General features: G+C 38.9%; 1 protein-coding gene across 2 annotated transcripts in view; it reads left to right on the plus strand.

The window, feature by feature from the left end:
- Nucleotides 1-27307, plus strand: part of ASPM (assembly factor for spindle microtubules) — a 68710-nt gene extending 41403 nt beyond the window's left edge. Inside the window, exons 18-28 of one of the 2 annotated variants that reach the window (XM_061185282.1) lie at nt 7682-12391; nt 15963-16129; nt 16358-16454; nt 17537-17746; nt 19050-19202; nt 20158-20346; nt 20980-21172; nt 21305-21459; nt 23308-23484; nt 24399-24568; nt 27169-27307. In XM_061185282.1, coding sequence (XP_061041265.1) covers nt 7682-12391; nt 15963-16129; nt 16358-16454; nt 17537-17746; nt 19050-19202; nt 20158-20346; nt 20980-21172; nt 21305-21459; nt 23308-23484; nt 24399-24568; nt 27169-27271 — 6324 coding nt within the window. In that variant the 3' untranslated portion in view covers nt 27272-27307. The remainder of the gene's footprint in view (nt 1-7681; nt 12392-15962; nt 16130-16357; nt 16455-17536; nt 17747-19049; nt 19203-20157; nt 20347-20979; nt 21173-21304; nt 21460-23307; nt 23485-24398; nt 24569-27168) is intronic. The other variant, XM_061185283.1, reaches the window with a different exon arrangement.
- Nucleotides 27308-27551: the final 244 nt, after the last annotated feature.

Below are 27551 nucleotides of genomic sequence, written 5' to 3' on the forward strand. Positions count from 1 at the left end.
GGAGGGAACAGTTTAATTCTGTACCCCGTGCTGTCTTCTTTGTTTTACATTAGAGGTTTGCAATCTTCCACTGTGGGTCATGCTGGCACACTGTACCCTTCTACCTTGTATATCCATAAACCCAGCCACACTCTCTTTTTCATCTTTACTATGAGTCTTGGAAACTTTTCTTTGGGGATAACAGTGTACATCTTCCTCTCCAGCCCACTTAGTTGGCAAGTGCTGGAAATACTACTTATAATCAGTTTATAGAATGCCTATGTAATTTTTCGACTGAGTAAAAAAAAAAAATTTAACGTATCTACTTTACTTAATGGACATATTCCTTACATCCAAATGTTAGTCTTTGACATTACATTCTATTTTAGTAACATCAGAGAGGTGTACTATTTAAATTTACCCTATGTAAATGCCATTGAATTTTATCTATTTTATAAATTTGGAGATTTGTTTCTGGCTACTACTACTGAAAGTGAGAGATTCTGATTTGATAAATTCTCTTTCTTTGAACCTTTTTTTTAATGTGGAATATTACACATAGAAAATTGCACAAAACACAAATGTAGAGCCTAATGGTTTTTCACTAAGTGAATACTTACGTAACCACAACCTAGGTCAAGAAATAGAATATTGCTAGCCTCTCAGAAGGCATTTCTCAATCAGTTAATCCCCCAGCCCAGCCGAAGGTAACCATTATTCTAATATACGCTAATCATGCCTTTTTCCTATACATCTTTCTTAAATGCTCTAATATTGTCTTGCCTGTTTTTTGAATTTTACATAGAGGGGTTCAGACAGTGTGAATTCTTTTATTGAACATGAAATTTGTGGAGATTTATCAGTGTTTTTGAGTGTAACTGTGATTTAACTTTCATTTTATAATATCCTGCAATTTATTTGTCTGTTCTGTTGTTGATGGACATCTGGCTTTCTGGTTTTGAGCTGTTATGACTAAAGCTTTTATGAACATGCCTTTTGGTGTGAAATATATTCACTCTGTTCGGCATATACCTACGAGTACAACTGTTTGTCTTAGGGAATATATATTTCAGTTTTAGTACATACTGCCAAGGACTTTTCTAAGGTGGTTATAGCACCGCCAGCTGTTTATAATACTTGGAAGTTATCTCTAATTTTAGCCATCCTGGTCACCATTCTGGTCGTTGTACGGTGGTATCTTAGAATAGACTTAATTTACATTCCCTTGGTAATGAATGACATTGAACACCTTTTCATATTGAAAGTCTTCTTTCGTGAAGTGTTTTTTCAAGGATCTTTTTTTCCGTTTTTTATTTTGATTGTTTGCTTTCTTGTGGATTTGTAAGAGATCTTTATCTATTCTGGTTATCAGACCTTTGTTGGATATGTGCGCTGTAAATGTCTTCTCCCAGACCGTGGTTTATAGTTTTATGTCTTTTCAGTGAAAGTTCTTAATTTTCTTTTATGGTTAGTGGGTTTGTTTTTATTTTTTGTTTTTGAACCATTTACGGAGTGTTTTTTCAACCTAAGGCCTTGAAGATATTCTCCTGTATTATATTCTGAAACCTTTAATGTGTTGTCTTTCACATTTAGATCTCTCTTGAAATTAATTTTTGCATATGATTTGTGTTAGGGACCATTTTTCTTTTTGTATATATGGATAGCCATTGTTTTAGTTACAATTTACTGAAATGACCACACTTGCCTCATTGCTGTGCTATCTTTAGCATACATCAAATATTCTTATATGTGTGGTTCTGTTTCTAGAGTTTTTTTCTATTTCATTGTTCTTTTTGTCTACCAGTGAGCCGTGTACTCTAGCTTTACAAGAAATCTGGATGTCTGGTAGATAAAACTTTCTTTGTTTTCTTTAAGAAGTTTTTGGCTATTCTAAAGTCCTTTGCATTTTCACACATGTTTTGAATCTGAAGTTTAAAAAATATTGGAATTTGATTGAGATTTAATTGAATAGGTCAGTTTAGTTAGAATTGATATCTTTAGCTACTAAACATGGTATTTATTTCCTATTTATTTAGGCCTTCTTTAAAAGTCTCCTAAAATGGTTTTATGATCTGATGCAAGAGGTCTTAAATATCTTCATTTGTTCCTAGGTATATTATAAATTTTTTAAAATTTAAATTTAATAAATTTTAATTTTACGTTGATTAAGATTAAAATTTTAATTTTTAAATTAACCCTCAGTAAAATGTGCTTTTCTTTTTTTGGTGTGTGGTTCCACAGATTTAAACACACGTACACGTGTTTAAACACAGTTGTGAAATCATCACCTCAATCAGGATACAGAGCAGTTCCATCTCCCAGAAGAACTGTTGCATTCTATTTCTTTGCGGTCCTTTCTCCCTCCTCACCCAGCCCCAGGCACCCAAGCTCTGCTCTCTATTCCCATAGTTTTGCCTTTTTGAGAATGTCACATAATGGAGCCACACAGTAGGTAGGTTTTGAGACTGGCTTTTTTTTTCTCTCTGCAGGATGCCTTTGAGTCTCATCCAAGTTGTTGCATGTATCAGTGGTTTATTTTCCTTCATTGCTGAACAGTATTCCATTGTATGGATGTACCACAATTTGATTATACATTAATCTGTTGAGGGGTATTTGCATTGTTTCCAGTTTTAGGTGATTTCATTCCATTAGGGTAAACAGCTAGGAATGAGATTGCTGGATCATTTGGTACGTGTATGTTTAGCTTCATAAGATATCACCAAACTGTATCTAGAGTGGCTTAACCCACTTTGCTGCCCACCCTCAAAGTGTAAGGATGCTAATTGCTCCATATCCTTAGCAACACCGATTTCTATGTTTTTCAGTCATTCTCATAGATGTGTAGCGGTGTCTTGGTTTTAGTTTCTATTTTCCTAATGGCTGTGTATATGTCTTCAAATGCTTAATTGCCTTTCGATTATCTTCTTTATGAAGTGTCTCTTGAAATCTTTTGCCCATTTTTATAATTGAGAGCTTATCTTATTGAGTTTTGAGACTTTTTCTATATTCTGGGTACAAGTTGTTTGTCAGTGATTTGCAACTATTTTCTCTTAATCAATAGGCCTTTTGCAGACAGAGTTTGCTGGTCTTTGATCTTGGTGAATGTTCTGTGTACTTGAAAAGAATGTGTATTCTGTTGTTGGGTGGAGTGTTCTATAAATGTCAATTAGATCTACTTGGGTGATGATATTTAACAGTTCTTTTATATCCTAACTGGTGTTCTGTTTATTTAGTCTTGTACCAAGAGAGCAGTATTTAAGTCTCTAACTATAATTGTGGATATATCTTTCTCCCTTCGGTTTTATCTACATGTATTTTGAAGATGTTTTGTTAGGTGCATACACATTTGGAATTTTTATGTCCTCTTGGTGAGTTGAGTTTTGGTTTTTATCATTATCATTTTTTATCATTGGTGAGTTGAATTTTTTTTAATCATTTTTTATCATTGTGTAATATTCCTTTTTTATCCTTCATAATTTTCTTTGCTCTGAAGTCAACCTTGCATGCTTTTACTATAACCACTCCAGCTTTCACTTGATTATCATTCGCAGGGTATATTTTTTTCCTTTCTTTTACTTATTAGTTGCTTACATCATTATATATGGCTTAAAGTCTTGACAGCATATAGTTTTTATGTTTTGAAAATCTCTCTTTTAATTGATGATTTATACCATTTATATTTCAGATATTTATCAATATGTTTGGATTTGGATCTATCATTTTATTATTTAGTTTTCTGAATGTTCACTTTCTTTCATTCTTCTCTTTCCCCTTTCCTGTCTTTTCAATTATTTGAATACATTTTAGTGTTGCATTTTAGTTTATCTCTTTTTTCTTTTTAGTTATTATTTTATCTCCTTGTACAGGGGTTTGGTTATTTGGGTTTTGTTTGTTTGGTTGGTTGGTTTTTTGCCTTTTTTTGGTTGCTATAGGCATTTCAGTATACAAAACTTTTAATCTACTTAGAATCAATATTTCATCCCTTTAAATGGAATGTAGAAAACTTACCACTATCTAGGTCCCTTTGCTCCCCCCACTTTTATGTTTTAGCGGTCTTATTTGTTAAAACCTACATACAAATAAAATCACATCAGGCAATGTTAATAATTTTTGCTTTCAATCATAATAAATATTTTAAAGAGTACATGAGAATAATATCCTATTAATGCAGATATTTTTCATTTCTGTTGCTTTGCTTTCTTTTTTTTATAGTACACTTTTTGCAATTTATGAACAAACGATGATACATTGTAATTAACTAATAAAGTCCTTAGTTTCCATAGGTTTCACTCTTTATGTGGTATAGTTATGTGTTTGACAAAAATCCTGCCCTAAAAATCCTCTCTGCTTTACGTATTCATCTCTTATCCCTCTGCAAAATCCTGGGCAACCATTGATCTTTTTACTGTCTCTATACTTTTGCTTTTTCCATGATGCCCTATAATTTGAATTCATTAATATGTAGCCTTTTCAGATAGGTTCTCTCACTTCACAATATGCATTTAAGTTTCTTTTATGTCTTTTCCTGCCTTGATAGCTTGTTTCTTTTTATTGCTGAATAACATTCTATCATATTGATGTACTGCAGTTTTTTTTATCCTTTCACCTATTGAAGGACATATTGGTTGCTTCTAATTTGGGGCCATTATGAATAAAGGTGCTATAAACACCTGTGTGCAGGTTTTTCTGTGGACTTGGTTTTCAACTTCTTTGGGTAGGTACCTAGGAATGGGATTGCTTGATCATATGACAAAACTATGTTTGGGTTTGTGAGAAACTGACAAACTGTCTTCCAAAGTGGCTGCACCATTTTGCATTCCCACCAGCAATGAGTGAGAGTTCCTGTTGCTCCACTTCCTGGCCAGCATTTGGTGTTGTCACTGTTTTAGACTTTACCATTAAAATAGATGTGTATAGGCATCACATTGCTGTTTCAATTTGCAATTCCCTAGTGCATTTGATGTTAAGCATCTTTTCATATGCTTATTTACAATCTGTATATCTTCTTTGGTGAAGCGTTCCGATATTTTCCCCATTTTAAAATTCTTATTGCCCATTTTTGAATTCTTTATTGTTGAGTTTTAAGAGTTCTTTGTATAACTGGATACAAACCCTTTATCAGATTTATATTTTATAAATATTTCCTCCTAGTTTATGGCTTACCTTTTTTTCTGTTAACAGAGTCTTTCACAGGGCAGATTTTTTTTTTTTTTATTTTAATAAACTCTGACATCAATTTTTTTCTTTCATGGATTATACTTTTGGCATTATATCTAAAAAGCCATTGCCAAACCCAAAGTTACTTAGATATTCTATTGTTATCTCTCAGAAGTTCTATAGTTTTGCATTTTACATTCAGATCTATGATCCATTTGAGTTAATTTTTGTGAAAGGTTAAGAGTTAGTGCTTGACTCATTTTTTCTTTCATATGGATGTCTACTTCTTCCAGTACCACTTGTTGACAAAACTATCTTTTATCCATTCAGTTGTGTTGTTTGTTTATCAAACATCAGTTGACTATGTTGCATGGGTCTATTTCTGGGCTCCTTATTCTGTTCCATTGATCTATTTTTCTATTATTTTGCCAGTATCACACTGTCTCAATTACTGTGGCTTTATAATAACTTTTGAAGTTGGATGATGTTAGTCCTCCAACTTTGTTTTTCTTCACTATTGTATTTGCTATTCTGGGTTTTTGGGTTTTTTTAAAATAAATTTATTTATTTTATTTTTATTTTTGGCTGTGTTGGGTCTTTGTTGCTGTGCGCGGGCTTTCTCTAGTTGCGGCGAGCGGGGGCTACTCTTCGTTGCGGTGCGTGGGCTTCTCATTGTGGTGGCTTCTCTTGTTGCAGAGCACGGGCTCTAGGTGCGCAGGCTTCAGTAGTTGTGGCACGAGGGCTCAGTAGTTGTGGCTCACGGGCTCTAGAGCACAGGCTCAGTAGTTGTGGCACACAGGCTTTAGTTGCTCCGCGGCATGTGGGATCTTCCTGGACCAGGGCTCGAACCCATGTCCCCTGCATTGGCAGGCGGATTCTTAACCACTGCGCCACCAGGGAAGCCCTATTCTGGGTTTTTTGTGTCACCTTATATACTTTAGAAGCAGTTTGCCAGTGTCCACAAAGTAACTGGATGAGATTTTGATTGAGACTACATTGAATTGATAGATCCAGGTGGGAAGAACTGACATCTTAACAAAATCCAGCCTTCCTATCTATGAATATGATATATCTCTATTTATTTAGATGTTCTGTGATATCTTTCATCAGAGTTTTGTAGCTCTGACAGATCTTGTGCATATTTTGTTAGATATACTTTTAAGTTTTTCTCTTTTTTTTTGCTACTAATGTTAATGTTTCCATATTCTACAAATTTGCTATAATTGCTTATTCCAGGAGTTTTTGTTTTTGTCATTTCTTTGAATTTTCTACATAAATGATCATGTCATCTATGAACCAAAAAAGGGTTTATTTCTTCTCTGTCTGCATAGCTTTTATGTCCTTTTCTTACTGCATTAGGCAGGACCTCTAGTAGATGCTGAATAGGCTTGGTGAGAGGATACATCCTTGTATTATTCCTGGTCTAAGAGGGAAAGCATTTAGTTTCTCACCGTTAAATCTGATGATAGCTGTAGGTTTGTGTAAATGTTCTTATTATACTGAGGAGGTTCCCCTCTACTCTTAGTTTGTTGAGACATTTCTTTCTCTTTTTTTTCCCAATCATTTTTTTTCTTTCTTGTTCAGCCTAGAGAATTTGTATTGATCTCCAAGTTCATTGATTCTTCTGTCATCTCCATTCTGGTACTGAGCCATGCCAGTGAGGTTTTTTGTTGCTGTTGTCTTGGTTATTGTGTTTTCAGTTCTAATATTCCCATTTGGCTCTTAGTTGTATCTTTGATGGTTTTTTTCTGAGACTTTTAATCCTTCCATTAGTCCCCGCAACATCTTAGCAGTATTTGGAGTGTTTTGGACAAAGGAATGGTGTTATTGCGAGAAGAACGTCCAGAGCTTGATGACCAGTAGCCAGGATCCGCTTGAGACTTCATAGCTCGCATGTTGCTGGGATAACTAAGGAGTTAGGGAACGTGGCGTGGTGGGGAAGGAAGCAAGAGGAAAAAGCTTTATTACTTCTCAAGTCTTTCCAGAATTCTGCTTTTTAACCATGTATCTATAATTCCTAAATTTTATTCTTAATGAAAGTACTGAGTCAGAGAGTGATCTGGCTCAGTGATATTTCTCAAAATCCTGTGTTGACGTTACCAGGCCTGTAACACAGAGTCCCTCCTATAAACAGTTTCTAATCATTATAAGATAGCTTAGCAACCTTGATAAAAGGGGAAAATATAAGATCCAGAGATACATTCATAGGAAATTACTTAGAATCAATAGATAGCAGAATATTACTATAGTTTCATTTTAAATCTTCTAATATATTATTCTAATATAACATAAACTTGTTTATATTTCTTATGTCTCCTGAATACAAATGCCATATAAATATCATTAGTTTGGTTTGGCTACAGTTGTATCAACACAGAAACTAAACTATAAACAAAAAAGACAAGTATCTTCTTCAAAAATATATCGCTTTTAAAATTAATGTCTTTGTTTTTAAGCAAAATGTTAGAAAAATTAATACTTTCAAGGGTGTTAAGTATAGAAAGATGTGTCTATTTTACTTTGTGTCCTTTCTTACCTTTTTCAGAGATATTGGAGAAGATATTCCACTAGAAAACAGTTTCTGAAACTGAAATATTATTCAATCATCCTGCAGTCTAGGATAAGAATGATCATTGCTGTTGCTTCTTACAAACGATACCTTTGGGCTGCAGTTACAATTCAGAGGTGTTGGCGTGCTTGTTTAAGAAGAAAGCAGGATCAACAGAGATATGAAATGCTAAGATCATCAACCCTTATAATCCAGTCTGTGTTCAGAAGATGGAGGCAACGTAAAATGCAACTACAAACAGAAGCTGCAATAACACTGCAAAGAGCTTTTAGAGAATGGTGTGTCAGGAAACACGTTAAAGAAGAGAAAGCTGCCATGGTCATACAATCCTGGTACAGGATGCAGAGAGAATTACGGAAATACATTCATATTAGATCTTGTGTTGTCATCATTCAGACAAGATTTCGGTGCTTTCAAGCCCAAAAGTTATATAAAAGGAAAAAAGAGTCTATCCTGTCTCTCCAGAAGTACTACAAAGCATATCTGAAAGGAAAGGTTGAGCGCACCAGCTACTTGCAGAAACGGGATGCAGCCATCCGACTACAGGCCGCTTTCAGGGGAATGAAAGCTCGTAACTTACGCAAACAGATCACCGCCGCTTGTGTCTTTCAGTCATACTGGAGAATGAGACAGGACAGACTTCGATTTCTAAACCTTAAGAAAAATATTATCAGATTGCAGGCACACATAAGGAAGCATCAACAATTACAGAAATATAAGAAGATGAAGAAAGCTGCCCTTGTAATTCAGATTCATTTTCGAGCTTACATTTCAGCCAAGAAAGTTCTAGCTTCTTACCAGAAGACGCGATCTGCTGTCATTGTTCTGCAGTCTGCATATAGAGGGATGCAGGCCAGGAAAAAGTTTATTCACATCCTCACATCTGTTATAAGGATTCAATCATATTACAGGGCTTATGTTTCCAGAAAAAAATTTCTGAGGCTAAAAAATGCTGCAGTAAAGTTACAATCCATTGTCAAGATGAAGCAAACTCGTAAACAATATTTACATTTAAGAGCAGCTGCACTAAAGAGAGAAGAACACATGCGGGCATCTTGCATCAAACTGCAAGCTTTTGTCAGAGGGTACCTGGTTCGAAAGCAAGTGAGGTTGCAGAGAAAAGCTGCTGTTTCACTACAGTCTCATTTCAGGATGAGAAAAATGCGCCTGTACTACCTGAAAATCTATGAAGCAACTGTTGTCATTCAGAATTACTATCGTGCATACAAAGCACGGGTCAATCAGAGGAAGAACTTCTTGCAGGTCAAAAGAGCAGTTATCTGCTTGCAGGCCACTTACAGAGGTTATAAGGTACGCCAGCTAATCAAACAACAATCTACAGCTGCTCTTAAAATTCAAACTGCTTTTAGAGGCTATAGTACGAGGATGAAATATAAATCTGTGCTTCAGTCTACTCTCAAGATTCAGAGATGGTACAGGACACACAAGACTGTTTCTGATACAAGAACACATTTTTTAAAGACAAGGGCAGCTGTGATTTCTCTCCAGTCTGCTTACCGTGGCTGGAAAGTTCGGAAGCAGATCAGAAGGGAACGTCAAGCTGCAGTGAAGATTCAGTCTGCTTTCAGAATGGCCAAGGCCCAGAAAGAGTTCGGGTTGTTAAAAACGGCAGCTTCCGTCATCCAGCAACATCTGAGAGCGTGGGCTGCCGGGAGGAGGGGGCGGATGGAGTACACTGCACTCCGCCTTGCAGCAGTGATGCTTCAGTCCACGTGGAGGGGCAGAGCAGCGAGAAGACAGATTCAGAAGCTGCACAAATGTGCTGTCCTCATACAGTCGTGCTACCGAATGTATGTGCAGCGAAAGAGGTGGAAAATCATGAAAAAAGCGGCTTGTCTGATTCAAATGTACTATAGGGCTTACAGTACTGGGAGAAAACAGCATCATTTGTATTTGAAAACCAAAGCAGCAGTAGTCATCCTACAGTCAGCTTACCGAGGGATGAGAGTGAGGAAAAAAATAAAGGAGCACCGCAAGGCGGCAGCCGCTATACAGTCTAGTTACAGAGCTTACCAGACCAAAAAGAAGTACGCCACCTACAGAGCGTCAGCTGTTAAAATCCAGAGGTGGTATCGAGATACTAAAATTGCAGACCGTCAGCGTAAGGAATATCTTACTTTAAAGAAGGCGGCTGTGAAAATCCAAGCTGTTTATAGAGGTGTTACAGTGAGAAGACAGACTCAGCACATGCACACAGCAGCCACCCTTATTAAAGCCGTGTTTAAAATGCAGCAATCAAGGAGGAGATATCATCAACTGAGAACAGCAGCCGTCATAATTCAGGTAAGATACAGAGCATATCATCAGGGTAGAACTCAACGTGCAAAGTACCTGACAACTTTGAAAGCTGTTACCATTCTCCAGGCCAGTTTCAGAGGAGGAAGAGTTAGACAGACCCTGAGAAGGATGCAGACCGCAGCAACACTCATCCAGTCCCACTACAGAAGACACAAACAACAAGCTTATTTTAATAAGTTGAAGAGGGTGACAAGAATGGTGCAGCAAAAGTACCGGGCAATGAGGGAAAGGAACATACAATTTCAAAGGTATAGCAAACTGAGACATTCTGTAATCTGCATTCAGGCTGCTTTTAGGGGGATGAAAGCTAGAAGACACTTAAAAGTCATGCACTCAGCCGCGGCTATAATTCAGAGGAGATTTAGGACTCTGATGATGAGAAGGAGATTCCTGTCTCTCAGGAATACTGCTGTGTGGATTCAGAGAAAATATCGTGCAAATGTTTGCACAAAGCATCGCTTACAACAGTTACTATGGTTACAAAAGGCAGCCCTCAAAATCCAGTCCTGGTACAGAGGGTGGGTGGTGAGGAAGAAGGTGCAAGAGATGCACAGGGCCGCTACCGTCCTCCAGGCGGCTTTCAGAAGGCACCGTGCACGTGTGAGATACCAGGCCCAGAGGCGCGCCTCGCGGGTCATCCAGCAGCAATACCGGGCAAGCAGGGCCAAACTGCTGCAGAGGCAGCTCTACCGCCAGCAAAGACACTCTGCTGTGGTCCTCCAGGCTGCATTCAGGGGTATGAAAACCAGAAGACATTTGAAAAGGATGCATGCCTCTGCAACCCTGATTCAGAGCAGGTTCAGATCTTTAGTGATGAGGAAAAGATTCCTTTCCCTCAAGAAAGCTGCTATTTTTGTTCAGAGGAAATATCGAGCCACCATTTGTGCCAAACATCACTTGCACCAATTCTTGGAGTTACAGAAGGCAGTCATTACAATCCAGTCATCTTACCGAAGGCTGATGGTAAAGAAGAAGTTACAGGAGATGCACAGGGCTGCAGCCCTCATCCAGGCAACTTTCAGAATGCACAGAACACACCTTACCTTTCAGACCTGGAAACACGCCTCGCTTCTCATTCAGCAACGTTACCGAGCATACAGAGCTGCAAAATTGCAAAGAGAGCGTTATGTCCAACAAAGGCATTCTGCAGTGGTCATTCAGGCTGCATATAAGGGGATGAAAGCAAGGCAGCTTTTAAGGGAAAAGCACAGAGCTGCTGTCATAATACAAAGCACATACAGAATGTACACGCAGTATTTCTTCTACCAAAAGCTTCAGTGGGCTACAAAAGTAATACAAGAAAGATATAGAGCCAATAAAAAGAAAGCTCTTCAACACAATGCACTCAAGAAAGCAGCAACCTGTGTCCAAGCAGACTTTCAGGATATGATCATAAGGAGAGAGATTCAGGAAAAGCAGCATCAGGCTGCCATTACTGTTCAGAAGCATTTTAAAGCCTTTAAAACAAGGAAGCACTACCTCTACTTTAGAGCAAAGGTAGTTTTTGTTCAAAGAAGGTACAGAGCACTAGTTGCAGTGCAAACCCAGGCAGTCATTTGTATACAGTCTTATTACAGAGGCTTTAAGGCACGAAGGGGTATCCAACTCATGCACCTGGCTGCCACCCGAATTCAGTCATTCTACCGAATGCACAGGGCCAGAGTGGATTATCAGGCAAAGAAAATGGCAATTGTTGTTATACAGAATTATTACAGGTCATACGTCAGAGTTAAAATGGAAAGAAAAAAATTTTTAGCCATTCAGAAATCTGTCAGACCTATTCAGGCTGCTTTTAGAGGCATGAAAGTTAGACAGAAATTTAAAAACATGCCCAAAGAAAAAATGGCAGTCCCTGCTACCCAATCTGCACTCTGCTGTCACAGAACTGAAACTCAGTATGAAGCTGGCCAAATCCCAGCACTTATGGTTCAAAGGCGGTGTAAAGCTTCTCTGGTTGGTCCCTTACAGGAAGCAGAGTATCATTCTGAAAGAAAGGCTGCAGTAACAATTCAAAAAGCTTTTCGTAAAATGGTCACAAGAAGATTGGAAAAGCACAAGTGTGCTGCCGTGCGAATTCAGTCCTTCCTTCAGATGGCTGTGTATCGAAGAAGATTCATTCAGCAGAAAAGGGCAGCTATCACTTTACAGCGGTATTTCAGGAGACGGCAAACCAGAAAACAGTTTTTATTGTATAGAGAAGCAGCAGTTGTTTTACAGAATCACCACAGAGCCTTTTTGTCTGCAAAACATCAAAGAGACGTTTATTTACAAATAACAAGCAGTGTTATAATTATTCAAGCTAGAATGAAAGGATTTATACAAAAACGGAAGTTTCAGAAAATTAAAGATAGCACCATAAAAATCCAGGTATTTATATATTGAAATATAAAGCTTTCATTCTTTCTTTAATATTTCTTAGAATTTATAAAATGAGCTTAAGCAGGTTGTAAAGATTAATACTTAGTTTACGTGGCCGTTTCATTTACCTTCCAAAATGGAACATTTTTGAGATTGGGCAAAGGGTGCCAAAAATAATTCACCGAAGACGGCACAGAACTGGGATGGTTCTGGATGTGACACCCTAAGCTTGTTGCAATTATGGTTGCACAGTTAAAAGCAGAGACCTTGAGACCATCAGGTTGCAGCTGGCAGCTGTGAGCCGATATTGTTTTGAGAACAGCTGGTGGTGTCCTTGAGTCGGATACAGTTCAAGTTCTCAGTGATGTAGGAACATGTCTGAAACCACATCCACAATGGCCACCCGGCTCCATTGTGGATGCCTGAACCACAGTTAATCCATTTTGATTTTTAAATGCATTCTTTTCTTTAATGGTTAAAGCGGATACACAATATATGTTTAACAGGCCACAAAACAGGCTGTTCTAGTTAACATAAAGTTCAAATTAAATCCTGTATTAGCCAGAATGACTTCCCCATACCTCAGTGTGTGGAAATTTCTTCATGATAATACAGAATGAGAAATGTTTGTTGCTGGGAATGCAGAGAAGAGAAACCTAAGCTAGTCCCAGTGATCAGAGATGGCTTCCCGGGATAAATGGCGTTTAAGTTGAGATGTTGAGCTGAAGGATGAACTGGAAATAGCCAAGTAAAATGTATGGAAGGAGTATTCCAGCTGTAGGAGGTAACACGGGGTTCAAAAATGAGAGAGAGAACAGGTGTGCAATAAAGGGTGACCTGTGACCAGGATGGCGGTCCATGGAGTGAGATGTGGGCAGCTGTGTAAGACAGAAAAAGTTTAGTCTTTATCCTCGGGACTAAAAGAAGTTCTAGAGGAGTTTAAGTAGGAGAAGACCAGAATCATAGTTTATTTTTAAAAAATTACTCAGATGGGATTTCCCTGGCGGTCCAGTGGTTAGGACTCAGCCCTTTCACTGCCATGGCCCGGGTTTAACCCCTGGTCACAGGACTAAGATCCCCCAAGCCATGCGGTGCGACCGAAAAAAAAAAAAGTTACTCAGGCAGGGATGTGGAAGATGGACTGAACTGGATGCCGGGCGGCTAGCCAGGAGACTGCAGGCAGTAGGTCAGGGAAAGTGAACCACCGTTTAGCAGAGGGCAGTGACAGCAGGATTGTCAGGGTCAGTGTGCGTGGAGGAGGGGATTGGCCTTGTATAGAGCGTAAACAAGGAGCCCAGCCATCTTTATGGCTGAGGTGACTCAGCAGATTGTACCCTTCACTGACGTGGGAACAGCGGGAGGAGCAGGTCTGGAGCCCGACGAGCTCGGCCTGGGGTACGTGAAGCTGACGTGACCACCTCGCGTCCAGCGGGGCAGTTACTATGTTTGCTGTAATTTGGACAGCAGTACGGGTTTTGGAATTTGACTTCTACATTGTTGGCATACACTGATAATGGAACTTGTGGGAGATAGGGGATCACTTAGGGAGAATGCATAAAGTGGGCAAAAGAAGAGGGCCCAGGACTGGAGCCCTAAAGAGCATCAAAATTCAGGGGTGCTGAGAGGAGAAGCCAACCTATGGTATTAAGAGGGAACAAAGGAAGCTGAAGATTGCGGTATAAAGAAACCAAGGGTTGAGGGAGGAGGCAAGGAGTGCTCAAGTTCCAAACGCTGCCAGGAGTCAAGGACTGGTGGGTGTCAAGTGCATGTATTAGTTGGGGTCATGTTAGAAAAGCCAAAATAACAATCTTAGGAAAATTCAACTCTTTTTTCTTTCTTTTTTTTAGTAATTAGTTGTTGTGTTTTTTTTTTTTTAATTATTTATTTATTTTTGGCTACATTGGGTCTTTGTTGTTGCACAGGGGCTTTCTCTAGTTGCTGCGAGCGGGGGCTACTCTTCATTGCGGTGCACAGGCTTCTCATCGCGCTGGCTTCTCTTGTTGCAGAGCACGGGCTCTAGGCATGCGGGCTCAGTAGTTGTGGTTCGCGGGCTCTAGAGCACAGGCTCAGTAGTTGTGGCGCACGGGCTTAGTTGCTCCGCGGCATGTGGGATCTTCCCGGACCAGGGCTCGAACCCATGTCCCCTGCATTGGCAGGCGGATTCTTAACCACTGCACAACCAGGGAAGCCCTGTTTTTTCTTTTATGTAACTAAATTATAAAAGGGCATGTTGCACATCTAGTTTTTTTGTTTTTTTGTGTGTATGTTCCAATAAAACTTTATTTACAAAAAAACAAGCTTGGGGCCAGATTTGGCCCAGAGACCATAGTTTGCCAAGACCTGAGTTTAAAAAAAAAACCAAATTCCGGATCAATATGCACAAGTTGAAAAACAAATCTACCCCCATTTATATAAAAAGAAAATCATATAGATCTGTATATGTTCTTTACTAGCACATCTAGTTTTTAACACATACCAACCAGTGGTCTTAAACTTTAGCACACATTGGAATCACTTTGGACTCTTTAAAAATACTGATACCTGGCTTCCACTATGAATACTACTATGTTGGTATTTGGTTTTGTTTACATAAGAACCATATAGAAATACTCTGAGTTAAGGCCATCACAAGAGTTAAGTTTGACCGTATATATCATTCTCGCCTGTCAACTGAATTTAGAGCCTGATTCCCCATGTTAGGTGGAGCTATTGTATTTGCTGTAGGTGTTTTGAAGTCAGGTAGACTCGGGTTCAAATCTTGACTCTATCACTTACTGGCTGTGTGGTAAAAAGTCTCTTGACGTTAATTTCTGTTTTGTATAGAGATCATAATAATCACCTCACAAGATATTTATAAGGATTAAATAAGATATGTCTGTCACTTATTACCTGTGACATCAACAAGTAATTTTACTGGTGTCAGTTCCTCTGGGCCTTCATTTTTTTCACCTCTAAATTAGAGATAATAGTATTACCTACCTATGTTACTGTAAAGAATCGTAGTGCTTAGTACAGCGCTAAGCACTTGAGAAGTCGTAGCTGTTACTTAAGCTTTTAGTCAGCCACAAGGTTGCCAAAGTCGGAAAATCTGATGGTCCTCAGGTAGATGGATGCCCTCAGGATTCTGCAACAGGCTGGACACAGAACCCAGGATGTGTCTGCAGTGGGTGGGGAGGGCAGTGGGAAGAATTCCTGTCCCTTCCCTGGAATTGGAGGCATCAGTGTGTTCATTTCCTTTCGTTCCTTCACATGGACTGAGAAGGTGAGGGCAGTGCACACACCTGGTGCGTACATCTCACAATTTAAATACTTTTCAGGGTTGTATTGGGCTTAGCCAGCAGCTAGCCACAGGGTATGTGCTGAAGCAGGTAGTAGGAGGTCACAGGTCAGCCCGCTGTTCTCAGAGGGCTCACGTGTCCGGAGTGAGCGAGTCCCATAGAGGAGTTGGGGTGTGAGTGCATTTCTGCAGTTGATCTTGTCTGCTTGACCTTACATTAACTGTTATCAATACTGAGTCTTCCAGTTTACAAAAAAAATTAGACATCTCATTGCATATTTGTTATGTTTATATGTTTAATAGACTGTGTGGAGGAGACATAAAGCCAGGAAATATTTACATGAAGTGAAAGCTGCCTGCAAGATTCAAGCCTGGTACAGGTGTTGGAAAGCACGTAAAGAGTATCTGGCTGTGTTAAGAGCTGTTAGAATCATTCAGGGTTGCTTCTGTACCAAACTGCAGAGAAGACGGTAAATGTGTCAGCTGCGTGGGCAAGAGAGTGTGTGGGGGGTGTGTGTGTGTGTGTTTGTAAAGCTCTGATTGCTAGAACCTAAGTATGAATTATCCTTTTCTACTTTTTTTTATTCTCTCATTGCCTTTCTTATATTTTCTTTCTCCTCTAGTATTTATAGGGGGTGGGCAATGAATGCTTACTAAATGAGTTAGTTTGAAATTGCTTTCCAATAATCACTTTTCAGGTTTTTGAACGTGAGAGCATCAACAATCATCATTCAGAGAAAATGGAGAGCAGTACTTTCTGGAAGAACAGCTCATGAGCAATTCTTAATGACAAAAGTAGGTGTTAAAAAAACAGTTCATATGTAAAGAACTACTTTAAAAAACAGAAAAGAAAAAATGATTTAAAGATCTAACTATACATTTACTTTAAACACATCATTGCAGTCAATTAAAAATTATATTCACTCATAAAAATGCTATTTGTATTTTTGTTTGTGTATCTGTTTTTATAACATATTCTCAAACCCAAGTTTGAAGTGACTTATTTGAAGAAAATCATAATAGATGTAGCATATCCTGTCTGTATGAGTCAACACATACTCTTTAAGCCACATTTGGTAATCTATTTAAAATATTTAACATTGGTTCTAGAACAGTGGTGGTACCTATGGTCTTTTATTAAAGAAATCAAAATTAAAATTTTACTTGTAAATTTTGATGTTCATATTCACTATGTATGATTATATACCCACTATTATTATTACACCTTCTATTATGTATTTACTAACTAATCGGATCCTCATGATAACTCTGTGAGGTAGCTATTATCAGCATTCCCATTTTACGGATGAGTAAACTGAGGTCTGGAGAGGTAAAGGGATTTGCTCAAGGTCACTCAGCTAGTAGGTGGGGGTCTATGTTGTAAAACAAACCTAGTTTTCATTTCAATCCATATACTTTATGTGTCTTGGAATTTGATTGTCAGGATGTTCTAGAATTGAGGAATCTAAGATGTGCTGGGAGTACACTGGTTCTCGAAGCAGCAGACAGCTTCCCTCACAGCTGCTTATAATACCCATTCTGTTCTCTAGAGTGTAGCTAGCTTTTGTATTAAATGCATTTGTCCTGTAGTAATACTAGTCCTTTGCTCATTCACAATGAAAAGTATCAAGAGGAAGGTAGGGAAAAAGCACCAGGTATCTATGGTCCCTGGTTTGCACCTTCATAAAAACTTCATTTTCAGCTGTAGCCCTCTGTGGGTTTCGAAATCTGTGAAATATGACATTCTTAAACTAAAAATGTAAAAAAAAAAGATCATAATTATACCATCTTATTTTTCATTGAGAAATTCCAGAACCTCCAGTGGGTTGAATTATTATGTCTATCTATTAATGTCACTTGCAAATTTTTCCTTATAGAGACATCAAGCTGCTTGTTTGATCCAAGCAAATTTCAGAGCATATAAAGGAAGGCAGGTCTTTCTCCAGCAGAAATCAGCTGCTTTGACCATACAAAGATACATACGAGCCAGGAAGGCTGGGAAGTGTGAAAGGATAAAATATGTTGAATTAAAAAAATCTACAGTTGTTCTACAAGCACTGGTGCGTGGTTGGTTAGTAAGAAAAAGGGTAAGTATTTTTAAGTAGGATATCTCAGTCTTATGAAGTGGAAATACCTGATGTTAAATTGTGTTAAGAAATTTGAGATTTTGGAGGATAATTTCAGAACTGATATAACCATTAACTAGAATTTATTCAGCTTCTGAAGAGCCCCATGTAACAAGATCACTGGTTGCCATAGATTTTTGTTCTATGATCCTATTTCCCATAGATGCTCACCAAAAATGCAAAATAACTTTTCTCGTGTAATAAATCTTAACAAAGAACTGAAGTATGAGGAGGGCTCCACACGTGAAGGAGGTTGTTGGGGTTTTTTTTTTAAGTTTTTAACATCTTTATTGGAGTATAATTGCTCTACAATGGTGTGTTAGTCTCTGCTATGTAACAAAGTGAATCAGCTATACGTATACATATATCCCCATCTCCCCTCCCTCTTGCGTCTCCCTCCCACCCTCCCTATCCCACCCCTCTAGGTGGTCACAAAGCACCGAGCTGATCTCCCTGTGCTATGCGGCTGCTTCCCACTAGCTATCTATTTTACGTTTGGTAGTGTATGTATGTCAATGCCACTCTCTCACTTCGTCCCAGCTTCCCCTTCCCCCTCCCCACACGTGAAGGAGGTTGTTACTCAAGTCACCTTTTGCTACCACCAAGCAACTCTCTCAGGGGTTGTAGGACCATTCCGTTGATAACTTCCACACCTTCAGCAGGAGAGAATCCTCCCTAGGGAATTCTTGACGTTCTGGGCATCCAGTACGTGAAGCAGTGGTAAACAGAAAATAATTAAATTAAAGGAGAAATCTTTTGTGTTTTGTTCACTGAGTATAAGTTGAAACTCTGAAGGCCAAAGGCCCCTCCCCTTCTGCTGCAAAAGTCTTGTGCTGGATGTGGCGAGACTGCTACTGGAGAAGTCGGATCCAATGTTTGTCTGATTTAACATCACCATCTTCAGCGGTTCTGCTTGGAGCACTCTAACCCTTTCTCAGTTTACTATTCCTAGACTTCTCCCATTATAATTAGTACCTTCAAAGCCTTATCTAGCTGCCCTTGGGTAGTCTAGTTAAATTCTTGAGTGAAGTGCCCAAATATAATTGTGCTTTCTATACCCTCAGTTAGGGGTTACACCATGGAAAGTATTGTATAGTAAAGGAGTATAATTACTTCAGGTTACAATGTAGATAATTTTAATAGTTACAAGTTAGTTTACTGTTGCTAATTTATATAATTTTGTATTGAGAATATACAAAAATAAACATTGGTTGATTGTCTTAAGAGTCAACTGTTTGGTTGTTAATCTTTTTTTCTCCTTTAGATTTTAGAACAGAGAGCCAAAATTAGGCTTCTTCACTTCACAGCAGCTGCCTTTTATCACCTGTCTGCTCTTAGAATTCAAAGAGCGTACAGACTTCACAGGGCTCTGAAGAATGCTAATAATAAACAGGTTAACTCAGCCATCTGTATTCAGGTTAGCTTTTCCTTCCCAGTAAAACTATGACATAATTTTTATTTGAAACTTTTTAATATTTCATAAACAATTTCCAAATACCCCTGCTAAAGTTATATAGTATTTAGCTTTTGCCACATGGCCGTTAGGGTGGTTGGCTGGCTTAGAGGTGAGTTGCGTTTTATGGCGCAGGGCTAAGGCTGCAGGTTATTCTGTGGTGCACGGTACCCATTTACCCCTCATGTAGCGGCACCCAGGGCACCTGTCTCTCTCTCGACCTCCTTGCCAACCCGTGACAGTACAAGACTTTGTGATTTTGTCATTTTGATGAATGGCAAATTATATCTCATATTTGGTTTGGATTTCCTATGATTGCTAGCAATTCTAAAAAATCTTTCCTCTGTGTTGGTTATTCAAATTCTTATCTGTGTATGGTATGCTTTTTAAATTTTTTTTCTACATACTTTGCTCATTTTTCTGTTGAGTGTTTTATTTTTCTTAATGATTATAGGAGTTCTTTATGTATTCTGGATAAGAATCCTGTTCTTTACAGTATATGTTAATATACTTACATATAAAATATTGAGTAAAAAAACAAATTGAAGAATAATATACAGCTTGATAAGATTTATATCAATTATGAAGTGAGGCATATGTTGTGCAGGGTTAAATTCTCACACACACACACACACACACTCACACACACACACAGACACACAGACTCACACACACAACTCACACTCACACCCACTCACCCACACTCACACTCACCCACACTCACACAGTCACATACACACACACACACACACACACACTCACACACACACACTTACACCCACTGTGGCCTGGAATTTTCTGCACCAACTAGAGTGGAAATGTAATGCCACTGGGGAGGGTTGAAAGAGATTTCAATAAATGTTCTATTTATTTCGTTAAGAAACCTGAAGTAAAAAAACTATTCATATGTTTTAAACAGAGATGGTTTCGAGCAAGATTACAGCATAAGAGGTTTCTTCAGAAACATAGCTTCATAAAAATTCAGGATGAAGCTCAAGAACATATGAGCCAGCAAAATAGGGCTGCATCAGTAATACAGAAAGCCGTATGCCGTTTTCTCCTCCGTAAAAAGCAGGAAAAATTTAATAATAGAATCACTAAAATTCAGGTAACTGAAAATATTATGATTTTAGTTCAAGACTTTGGTTTGCAATTCATCTACACGATATATAACATTTTATTGAATTTTATTTTTATTTATTTATTTTATTTCTTGGCTGCACCTCGTGGCTTGCGGGATCTTAGTTCCCCAACCAGGGATTGAACCTGGGCCACGGCAGTGAAAGTGCCGAGTCCTAACCACTGGACCGCCAGGGAATCCCCAATATCTAACATTTTAAAAAGCACAGTCATGCTAATTTAAAAAGCTGAGATTGGCCAATAGAATAATTCATATACACTATGCTACCATAATTTCATTGTTAAGCCCTTTATTTTCACATTCCATAGAGGAAGTTGATGATTGAAAGATGCAAAAGTATTTTTGCCTTTTGAATAGATTTAGCCGTCTTTGGCCAGTGAATGATGCTTTAACTTATATACAGGAATATTATATGTATTTCTTCCTGGAAAAATTGCTTTTGCTATTTATTAGAACCTGAACTGAAGTTGTAGTTGCAAAGTTGCAAAGATCACATCGTATAATTTTACTGAAAATATTTACTTTGTGGAAGTAGATGTAGATGTTAAGTCCACAACATCAGAGGTTGTAATCTTAAAGTTACTGGTTTGTCTCTTTAAGGCGTTATGGAGAGGATATTCTTGGAGGAAGAAAAATGATTGTACAAAAATTAAAGCCATTCGACAGAGACTTCAGTGTGTTAACAGGGAGATTCGAGAAGAAAACAAGCTCTACCATAGAACCACACTTGCCCTGCACTATCTCCTGACATACAAGTACCTTTCCGCTATTCTTGAGGCTCTAAAGCACCTGGGTTAGTTTGTTTTAACAATATCTTGTATAAGGTTAGAAATGCGTTTTTACCCTTGAGTCGTACAAAGAATATAATAATATGATACTGATTTTGTTGCTGTGAATGTATCTCTTTTTTTTTTTCCCCTTTCAGAGGTAGTTACTAGATTGTCTTCACTTTGCTGTGAGAATATGGCCCAGAGTGGAGCAATTTCTAAAATATTTGTCTTGATCCGAAGCTGTAACCGTAGTGTCCCTTGTATGGAGGTCATCGGATACGCTGTGCAGGTCTTGCTTAACGTCGCCAAGGTAGTTTCCGTCTTGATAACAAAGAGTTCCTTGGTCAAGAAACCTCCCCCAGCAAGTTAGGTTGATGCTTGCTCATCACTAGAACTCAGATCTCCGAGTTAAAGGTCATTTACTATGTGCCAGAGTCTTCGGGGGGGAATGTTTACTCTGTTAACATAACTGTACATAGAAACTGTAATTTTTTATGATTTATTTCTCCTGTTTTTATAACATTAATAACAGCATGTTAGTTAAGGACTTGCTAACTATGTGCTGGTGCTTTCCATGCATCATTTAATTTAGTCCTCCCATTCATCCTCTAAGGCGGTTCATATGGTATTATCCTTCCCATTTTGTAGTGGAGGGATAATCTTCTTTACAGGAGGTAAGGTCCTCGCCCGAGGACCAGCGTGTGGTCAGTGGTGGAGGGCTCATGTCCATCTCCCTCCAGAGCTGACAGCCTGTACACTGCGCTGTATCAGAACAGCAGAACCTCTTCTAATCACGTCTGGCTTCCTTTTTGGTTGGTGTTTCTAAAGTACTGGGTTGGCCAAAATGTGCCTTCGGTTTTTAAGTAAAAATAAAAGACACATTTTTCATTTTCACCAAGAACTTTATTGAACAACGTATTCACCCTTTTGTTCCACGACCTTTTGCCATTTTTCAGGCAACTTCATTATTCCATCTTCCCAAAACTTTTTATCTTTTTGAGCAAAGGACTGTTCCAGGTGCCTTTTACAGTCTTCCAGGGAATTGAAATTTTTTCCATTAAGAGAATTTTGTAAAGACCGAAATAAATGGAAATCCGAAGGTGCAATGTCTGGTGAACACGGCGGATGAAACAGAACTTCCCAGCCAAGCTCTAACAGTTTTTGCCTGGTCATCAAAGAAACATGCGGTCTTGTGTTATCTTCATGGAAGATTATGTGTTTTCTGTTGACTAGTTCTAGATGCTTTTCGTCGAGTGCTGCTTTCAGTTGGTCTAATTGGGAGCTGTATTTGCTGGAATTAGTCATTTGGTTTTCCGAAAGGAGCTCATAATAGAGGACTCCCTTCCAATCCCACCATATACACAACATCACCTTCTTTGGATGAAGACTGGCCTTTGGTGTGTGGTTGGTGGTGGTTCATGTCACTTGCCCCACAATCTCTTCCATTCCACACTATTGTACAGTATTCGCTTTTCATCACCCGTCACAATTTGTTTTAAAAACAGAACGTTTTCATTACATTTAAGTAGAGAATCGCATGCAGAAATAGGGTCAAGAAGGTTTTCTTCGCTTAACTTATGTGGACCTAAACATCAAAGCAATTCACATAACCAAGCTGGTGCAAATGATTTTCAGCGCTGCATTTGGATATTTTGAGTATGTCGGCTATCTCCCACGTGGTATAACACTGATTGTTCTCAATTAATGTCTCGATTTGATCGCTATCAACTTCAGCTGGTCTACCAGACCGTGGAGCATCGTCCAGCGAGAAATCTCCAGCACGAAACTTCGCAAACCACTTTTGACACATTTGATCAGTCACAGCACCTTCTCCATGCACTGCACAAATCTTTTTTTGCATTTCGGTTACATTTTTACCTTTCTTGAAATAATAAAGCAGAATATGCTGAAAATGTTTTTTTTCTTCCATCTTCAATATTAAAATAACTACACAAAAATTCATCAATTTTGATTAGTCTTTTTTTAAATGCACACTGATGTGACAGCTGCCATATACAATCTAACAAAGTTGTTTTGAATGAAGTTAAAGACAACTAATGCTACTAGATCCATCTTACGGAAAAAACCGAACGAACCTTTTGGCCAACCCAGTATCTGTGTTTATTATAATTTGTAACTTGGTTCTGTTCTCTTCCAGTATGAGAAAACGACTTCAGCAGTTTATGATGTAGAAAACTGTGTAGATACACTGCTGGAGCTTCTGCAAATGTACCAAGAAAAGCCCGGTGACAAAGTTGCAGACAAGAGTAGAAGCATTTTCACAAAAACTTGTTGTTTGTTAGCTGTTTTACTGAAGAGGACAAATCGAGCTTCTGTAAGTATTCATCAGTTTTTTTCCTTTGAGGTTATTTTTACATGTTCTTAAGTCCAAGACTTTTAAGCAGTTATCACAACTTAAATAGGGCTTTGCGTGTGTTCACGCCTGCTTTTTGTGCTGATATGAATTGTTTCTTATGTGTCAGAGAAGCTGAATTCTAGAAGTAGAATTTATCACAGCCCTAGGAGTAACCAGCTCCCATGTACTTGAGAGAAGCAACAGCTGTCCCAGCAAGGTAGAAATCCAGATGTGTACAACTCCTCATCCTCCTGCTGTGACATAAAGACGTGACAAGCGTTTCTCTGGTGAGGCCTCTGAGTATCCTCTCCAGGAGTTACAGTCAGCAGGGGTGATGCAGGCCATGATAGGACTGTGGCCTTTATCCTGAGAACAGTGGGAAACCACTGAAGGATTTTAAACAAGGAGATATGTTCCAGTTTAAGTTTTAACATCACTTTGGCTGCTGGTTGAAGAATGGATTTGGGAGAGCATGTGGGTATAGGGAGACCATTAAGGAAAGAGGCAAGTGTAGACACGCAGTGGTCTGGGCAAGAGACTGTACTTGACCTGGGGTCGCATCAGGCAGAGGTAAGTGGGTAACGCTGGAAACTTTAAGAAGGTAAAATTCACAGGACTTGGTAACCATATGTACTAGGTATATTGACTTTAATGTTTGCTTTTTTATTTAGTGTGGAGTTATGTGTACAATTTTTGAATATTTGCCTTCTTCATAATTGTCTTATAAATTCATAATTTAAACCAATCTAACTGCTGAACTTGGAGAGCTTGGCTTTTTATTGTTAAAAGCTCGTAATTTACTGCATAGTGTTTGTATACTGTGATTGATTTTGCTAGCATAGAAGGGATACAGAATTCTTATTAGTTTAATAAATGCACATTTTCTTTTGTAGGATGTTCGAAGTAGGTCCAAAGTTGTTGATCGTATTTATAGTCTCTACAAACTTACAGCTCATAAACATAAAGTGAATACTGAAAGAATGCTCTGTAAACAAAAGCAGAAATCTTCTATGAGCATTTCCTTTATTCCAGAAACACCTGTAAGAACCAGAATGGTTTCAAGGTGAGCAGTAAATGTACCCTATAGTTTGGTGTCAGCATTCATTCATTCGTTCATTCATCCACTTAGCAAACATTTATTGAGCACCTACTATGAGCAAGAGACTGTGCTTGACAATGGAGAAACAGCATGTGAACAAGAAGAAAATCTTTGGTAAATTGAAAGGAGACGATCTCAGCAGTTAATGAAGTAATAACACTGCAGCTATGAGTATTTAGTAGTTATTGGGTAAATTCCTGGTATTAACAAGTGCTAAGGCTGATAATTAGCTCTGAATAAGCTTTGCCGTATGATTTTTTTTCCCCCTCCATGTAGGACAAGCTGCACTGTTGGGGAGCTGGCGAAGGTCCCTGGTGGCCAAAACATCAACCTCCAACTCCTTGCATAATCACCACGATGCCTGAAATTTCTCCTCCTAGAGAAGTTCTTTTTGACCTTGTATTAGTTACCTAGAGCCGCTGTAACAGATGAGCACAAACTTAGTGGCCTTAAACAACAGTAACTTACTCTCTCACAGTTCTTGAAACTGGAAGTTTGAAATGAAGGTGTCAGCAGGGCCTCACCTTGTCTGAGGCTCTAGGGTGGAATCCTTCCCTGGCTCGTCCAGTTTCTGGTGGCTAAGTGTCCTTGGCTTGTTGCTGGATAACTCTGTCCTCCGCCTAAGTCTTCACATGGCTTCTCCTCCCTCTCCCTCCTCTGTGTCTCTTGTAAGGACATTTGTTGTTGCTCTCTGGTTCTGGGCAGAAGAAACAGTCTAGAGATATAAATTAGGGAAATGCTCTAGAGATATAAATTAGATGCAGGAAACATTAGAACCCCTCCCTCTCTCTCCCTCTCTTTCCTTCCTTTCTATGACTGGACAATTGTCTACTAGGTATAAATCCTGCACCACTGACAATGCACTATTTCTTGACCTGGGTTATGTAGCAGTTAGCTTTATAATTACTCATAATTATAAACTGTATAATAGTTGTAAATTGGTTTTGTTCTTGCATGTTTTACAGTATAACATAAAAATACTCTGCTTAAAATTTATTAATGGGAACTATTTCTACATACGGTTTTTATTTAAGGACTTGGCATATTATAATATGAATTACATTGTAAAACTATTAACATGAATGAATAGATTCTTTTTTTTTTTTTTTTCTCCCCTTTTGACACTGTCAGGGTTTTTTGAGGTAAAACTCCCAACAGTATAAATGTACCCTTTATTTAGGTATGCAATTTAATGAGTTTTGACAAATGTATACAGTTGTGAAACCACTACCACTGAGATAAAATATTCCTGTCACAACAAAGTTCCCTTGTGCCCCTTTGCAGTCAGTTCTCTCCTATTAACCCCTAGATTCTGGAAACTGCTGATGTGAGTTCAGTACCTTTAGTTTTGCCTTTTCTGCTTTGTCCCATAAATGGAATCATACAGAGGTAGCTCCTTGTGACGGGACTCTTTTATTTAGCGTAAGACTCTTGAGGTTCATCCATGTCGATGCATGGCTTAGATTGCACCTCTTTCTTCACAGAGCGCTGTTCCACGGTAGGGGTATATGTACCCACTCTGTCTGACCACCCCCCAGTTAATAGATGTTCGGAATTTTCGCTGGAAAGAACAGGAAGGTGGAAATGCATATAGTGGTAGGGATTCATGTGAGGAAGGTGGATGTGATGCTGTTTCCTCAGTGAAGAAGGAGATGATAAACATTAGCTCAGAAGCAGATGGGGGAGGGTGTGGAGGGGACATTTGGAAAGAAGAAAACAGTCATCTTGGGGAAAGAGAAAGGAAGCAATTTCTAGGTAATTTCAAACATTGGCATAAAATCAGCCAGCCTGGTTGTGCAGGTTTTCTTTAGCAACGTCCAGCTGTGCAGGAATGGAGAAGGCCGATACCTGGATTCAACTTGGAATCCACCTAGAACTTTCCAGTTGAATTCAATAGGGAAGAGCAGCAATAGCGTTAACGGCGTTTGCAACGGAGACGATGCTGAGGGACCCGAGCTAGACGGGAGGGAAAGGAGACCAGCATTGTGCTGGGTGACAGGCACGTGCTGAGGTCCCCTGAAGCGGACACCACAGTGGGAGGAAGCTGTGAGCCGTGGGCGTATCAAGTCAAAGGGCGTGGATGAATCCTAAGTGGTGGTTCGGGCTGGAAGGCCCAGACTGAGCAGTCGGTGGCCGGGCACTTTCTGAGGGTGACAGAGGCTGATCTTGTGACTGTGTGACGGGGGGGGTGTGCTGAGTGGACCCACAGGAAAGGGGGCAGAAACGGAGAGGTGACGGGTCGGCTCTTTAGCTACAAGGCTGCTGAAGTTCTGAGATGGGGCAGGAGTTGAGGGAAGACCAGGGACCAGGTTTACAGACAAAACCCTGGGGTTTGGTAGCTGAATAGCCTGAGCTTCAAAGGAGCCAGGATCATCCTTCAGGGAAGATGGAGAGAAATAGTCTAAAGTCGTAAACGGCGATAACATGAAGCCTCCCACCCGTGTGAGGCCTGTGAGGGAAGTGATGCGTCCAGGAGGGACCACATTTCAGTTAAGACAAAGCGATGGATGTGAGTCTTCTAAGAGAGGAACTGGATTAATGCAAGGTTTTTATTCTTCTCACAGACTTAAACCGGATTGGGTGTTGAGAAGAGATAACTTGGAAGAAATGATGAATCCTCTGAAAGCTATTCAAATGGTGATGGACACACTTGGCATTCCTTATTAGCAAAGGCAAACGTCTCAGTATGTACAGGAAAAGAAATAGGAAAGCTGATCACGCGTGTGGAAAGTGCTTTTGGCTTTCTTTGTGCAACTTTTAAAATCTGACTTTGTATTAAAGTTAAAAAGAGATATGTAACAAATAAACTTTTTATATTCTTTGTTTCTTTTATTTAATAGCTTTATGCAGAAAACAAACTAATGTCATGGCATGATTCCAACACTGTGATCTATGTCTGTTGTCTTAAAATATTATATTAGTTTGAATATAATCATATTCCTAAAGG

The sequence above is a fragment of the Eubalaena glacialis genome, chromosome 3, assembly GCF_028564815.1.
Source record: "Eubalaena glacialis isolate mEubGla1 chromosome 3, mEubGla1.1.hap2.+ XY, whole genome shotgun sequence".
In the NCBI taxonomy this organism is placed as follows: Eukaryota; Metazoa; Chordata; class Mammalia; order Artiodactyla; family Balaenidae; genus Eubalaena; species Eubalaena glacialis.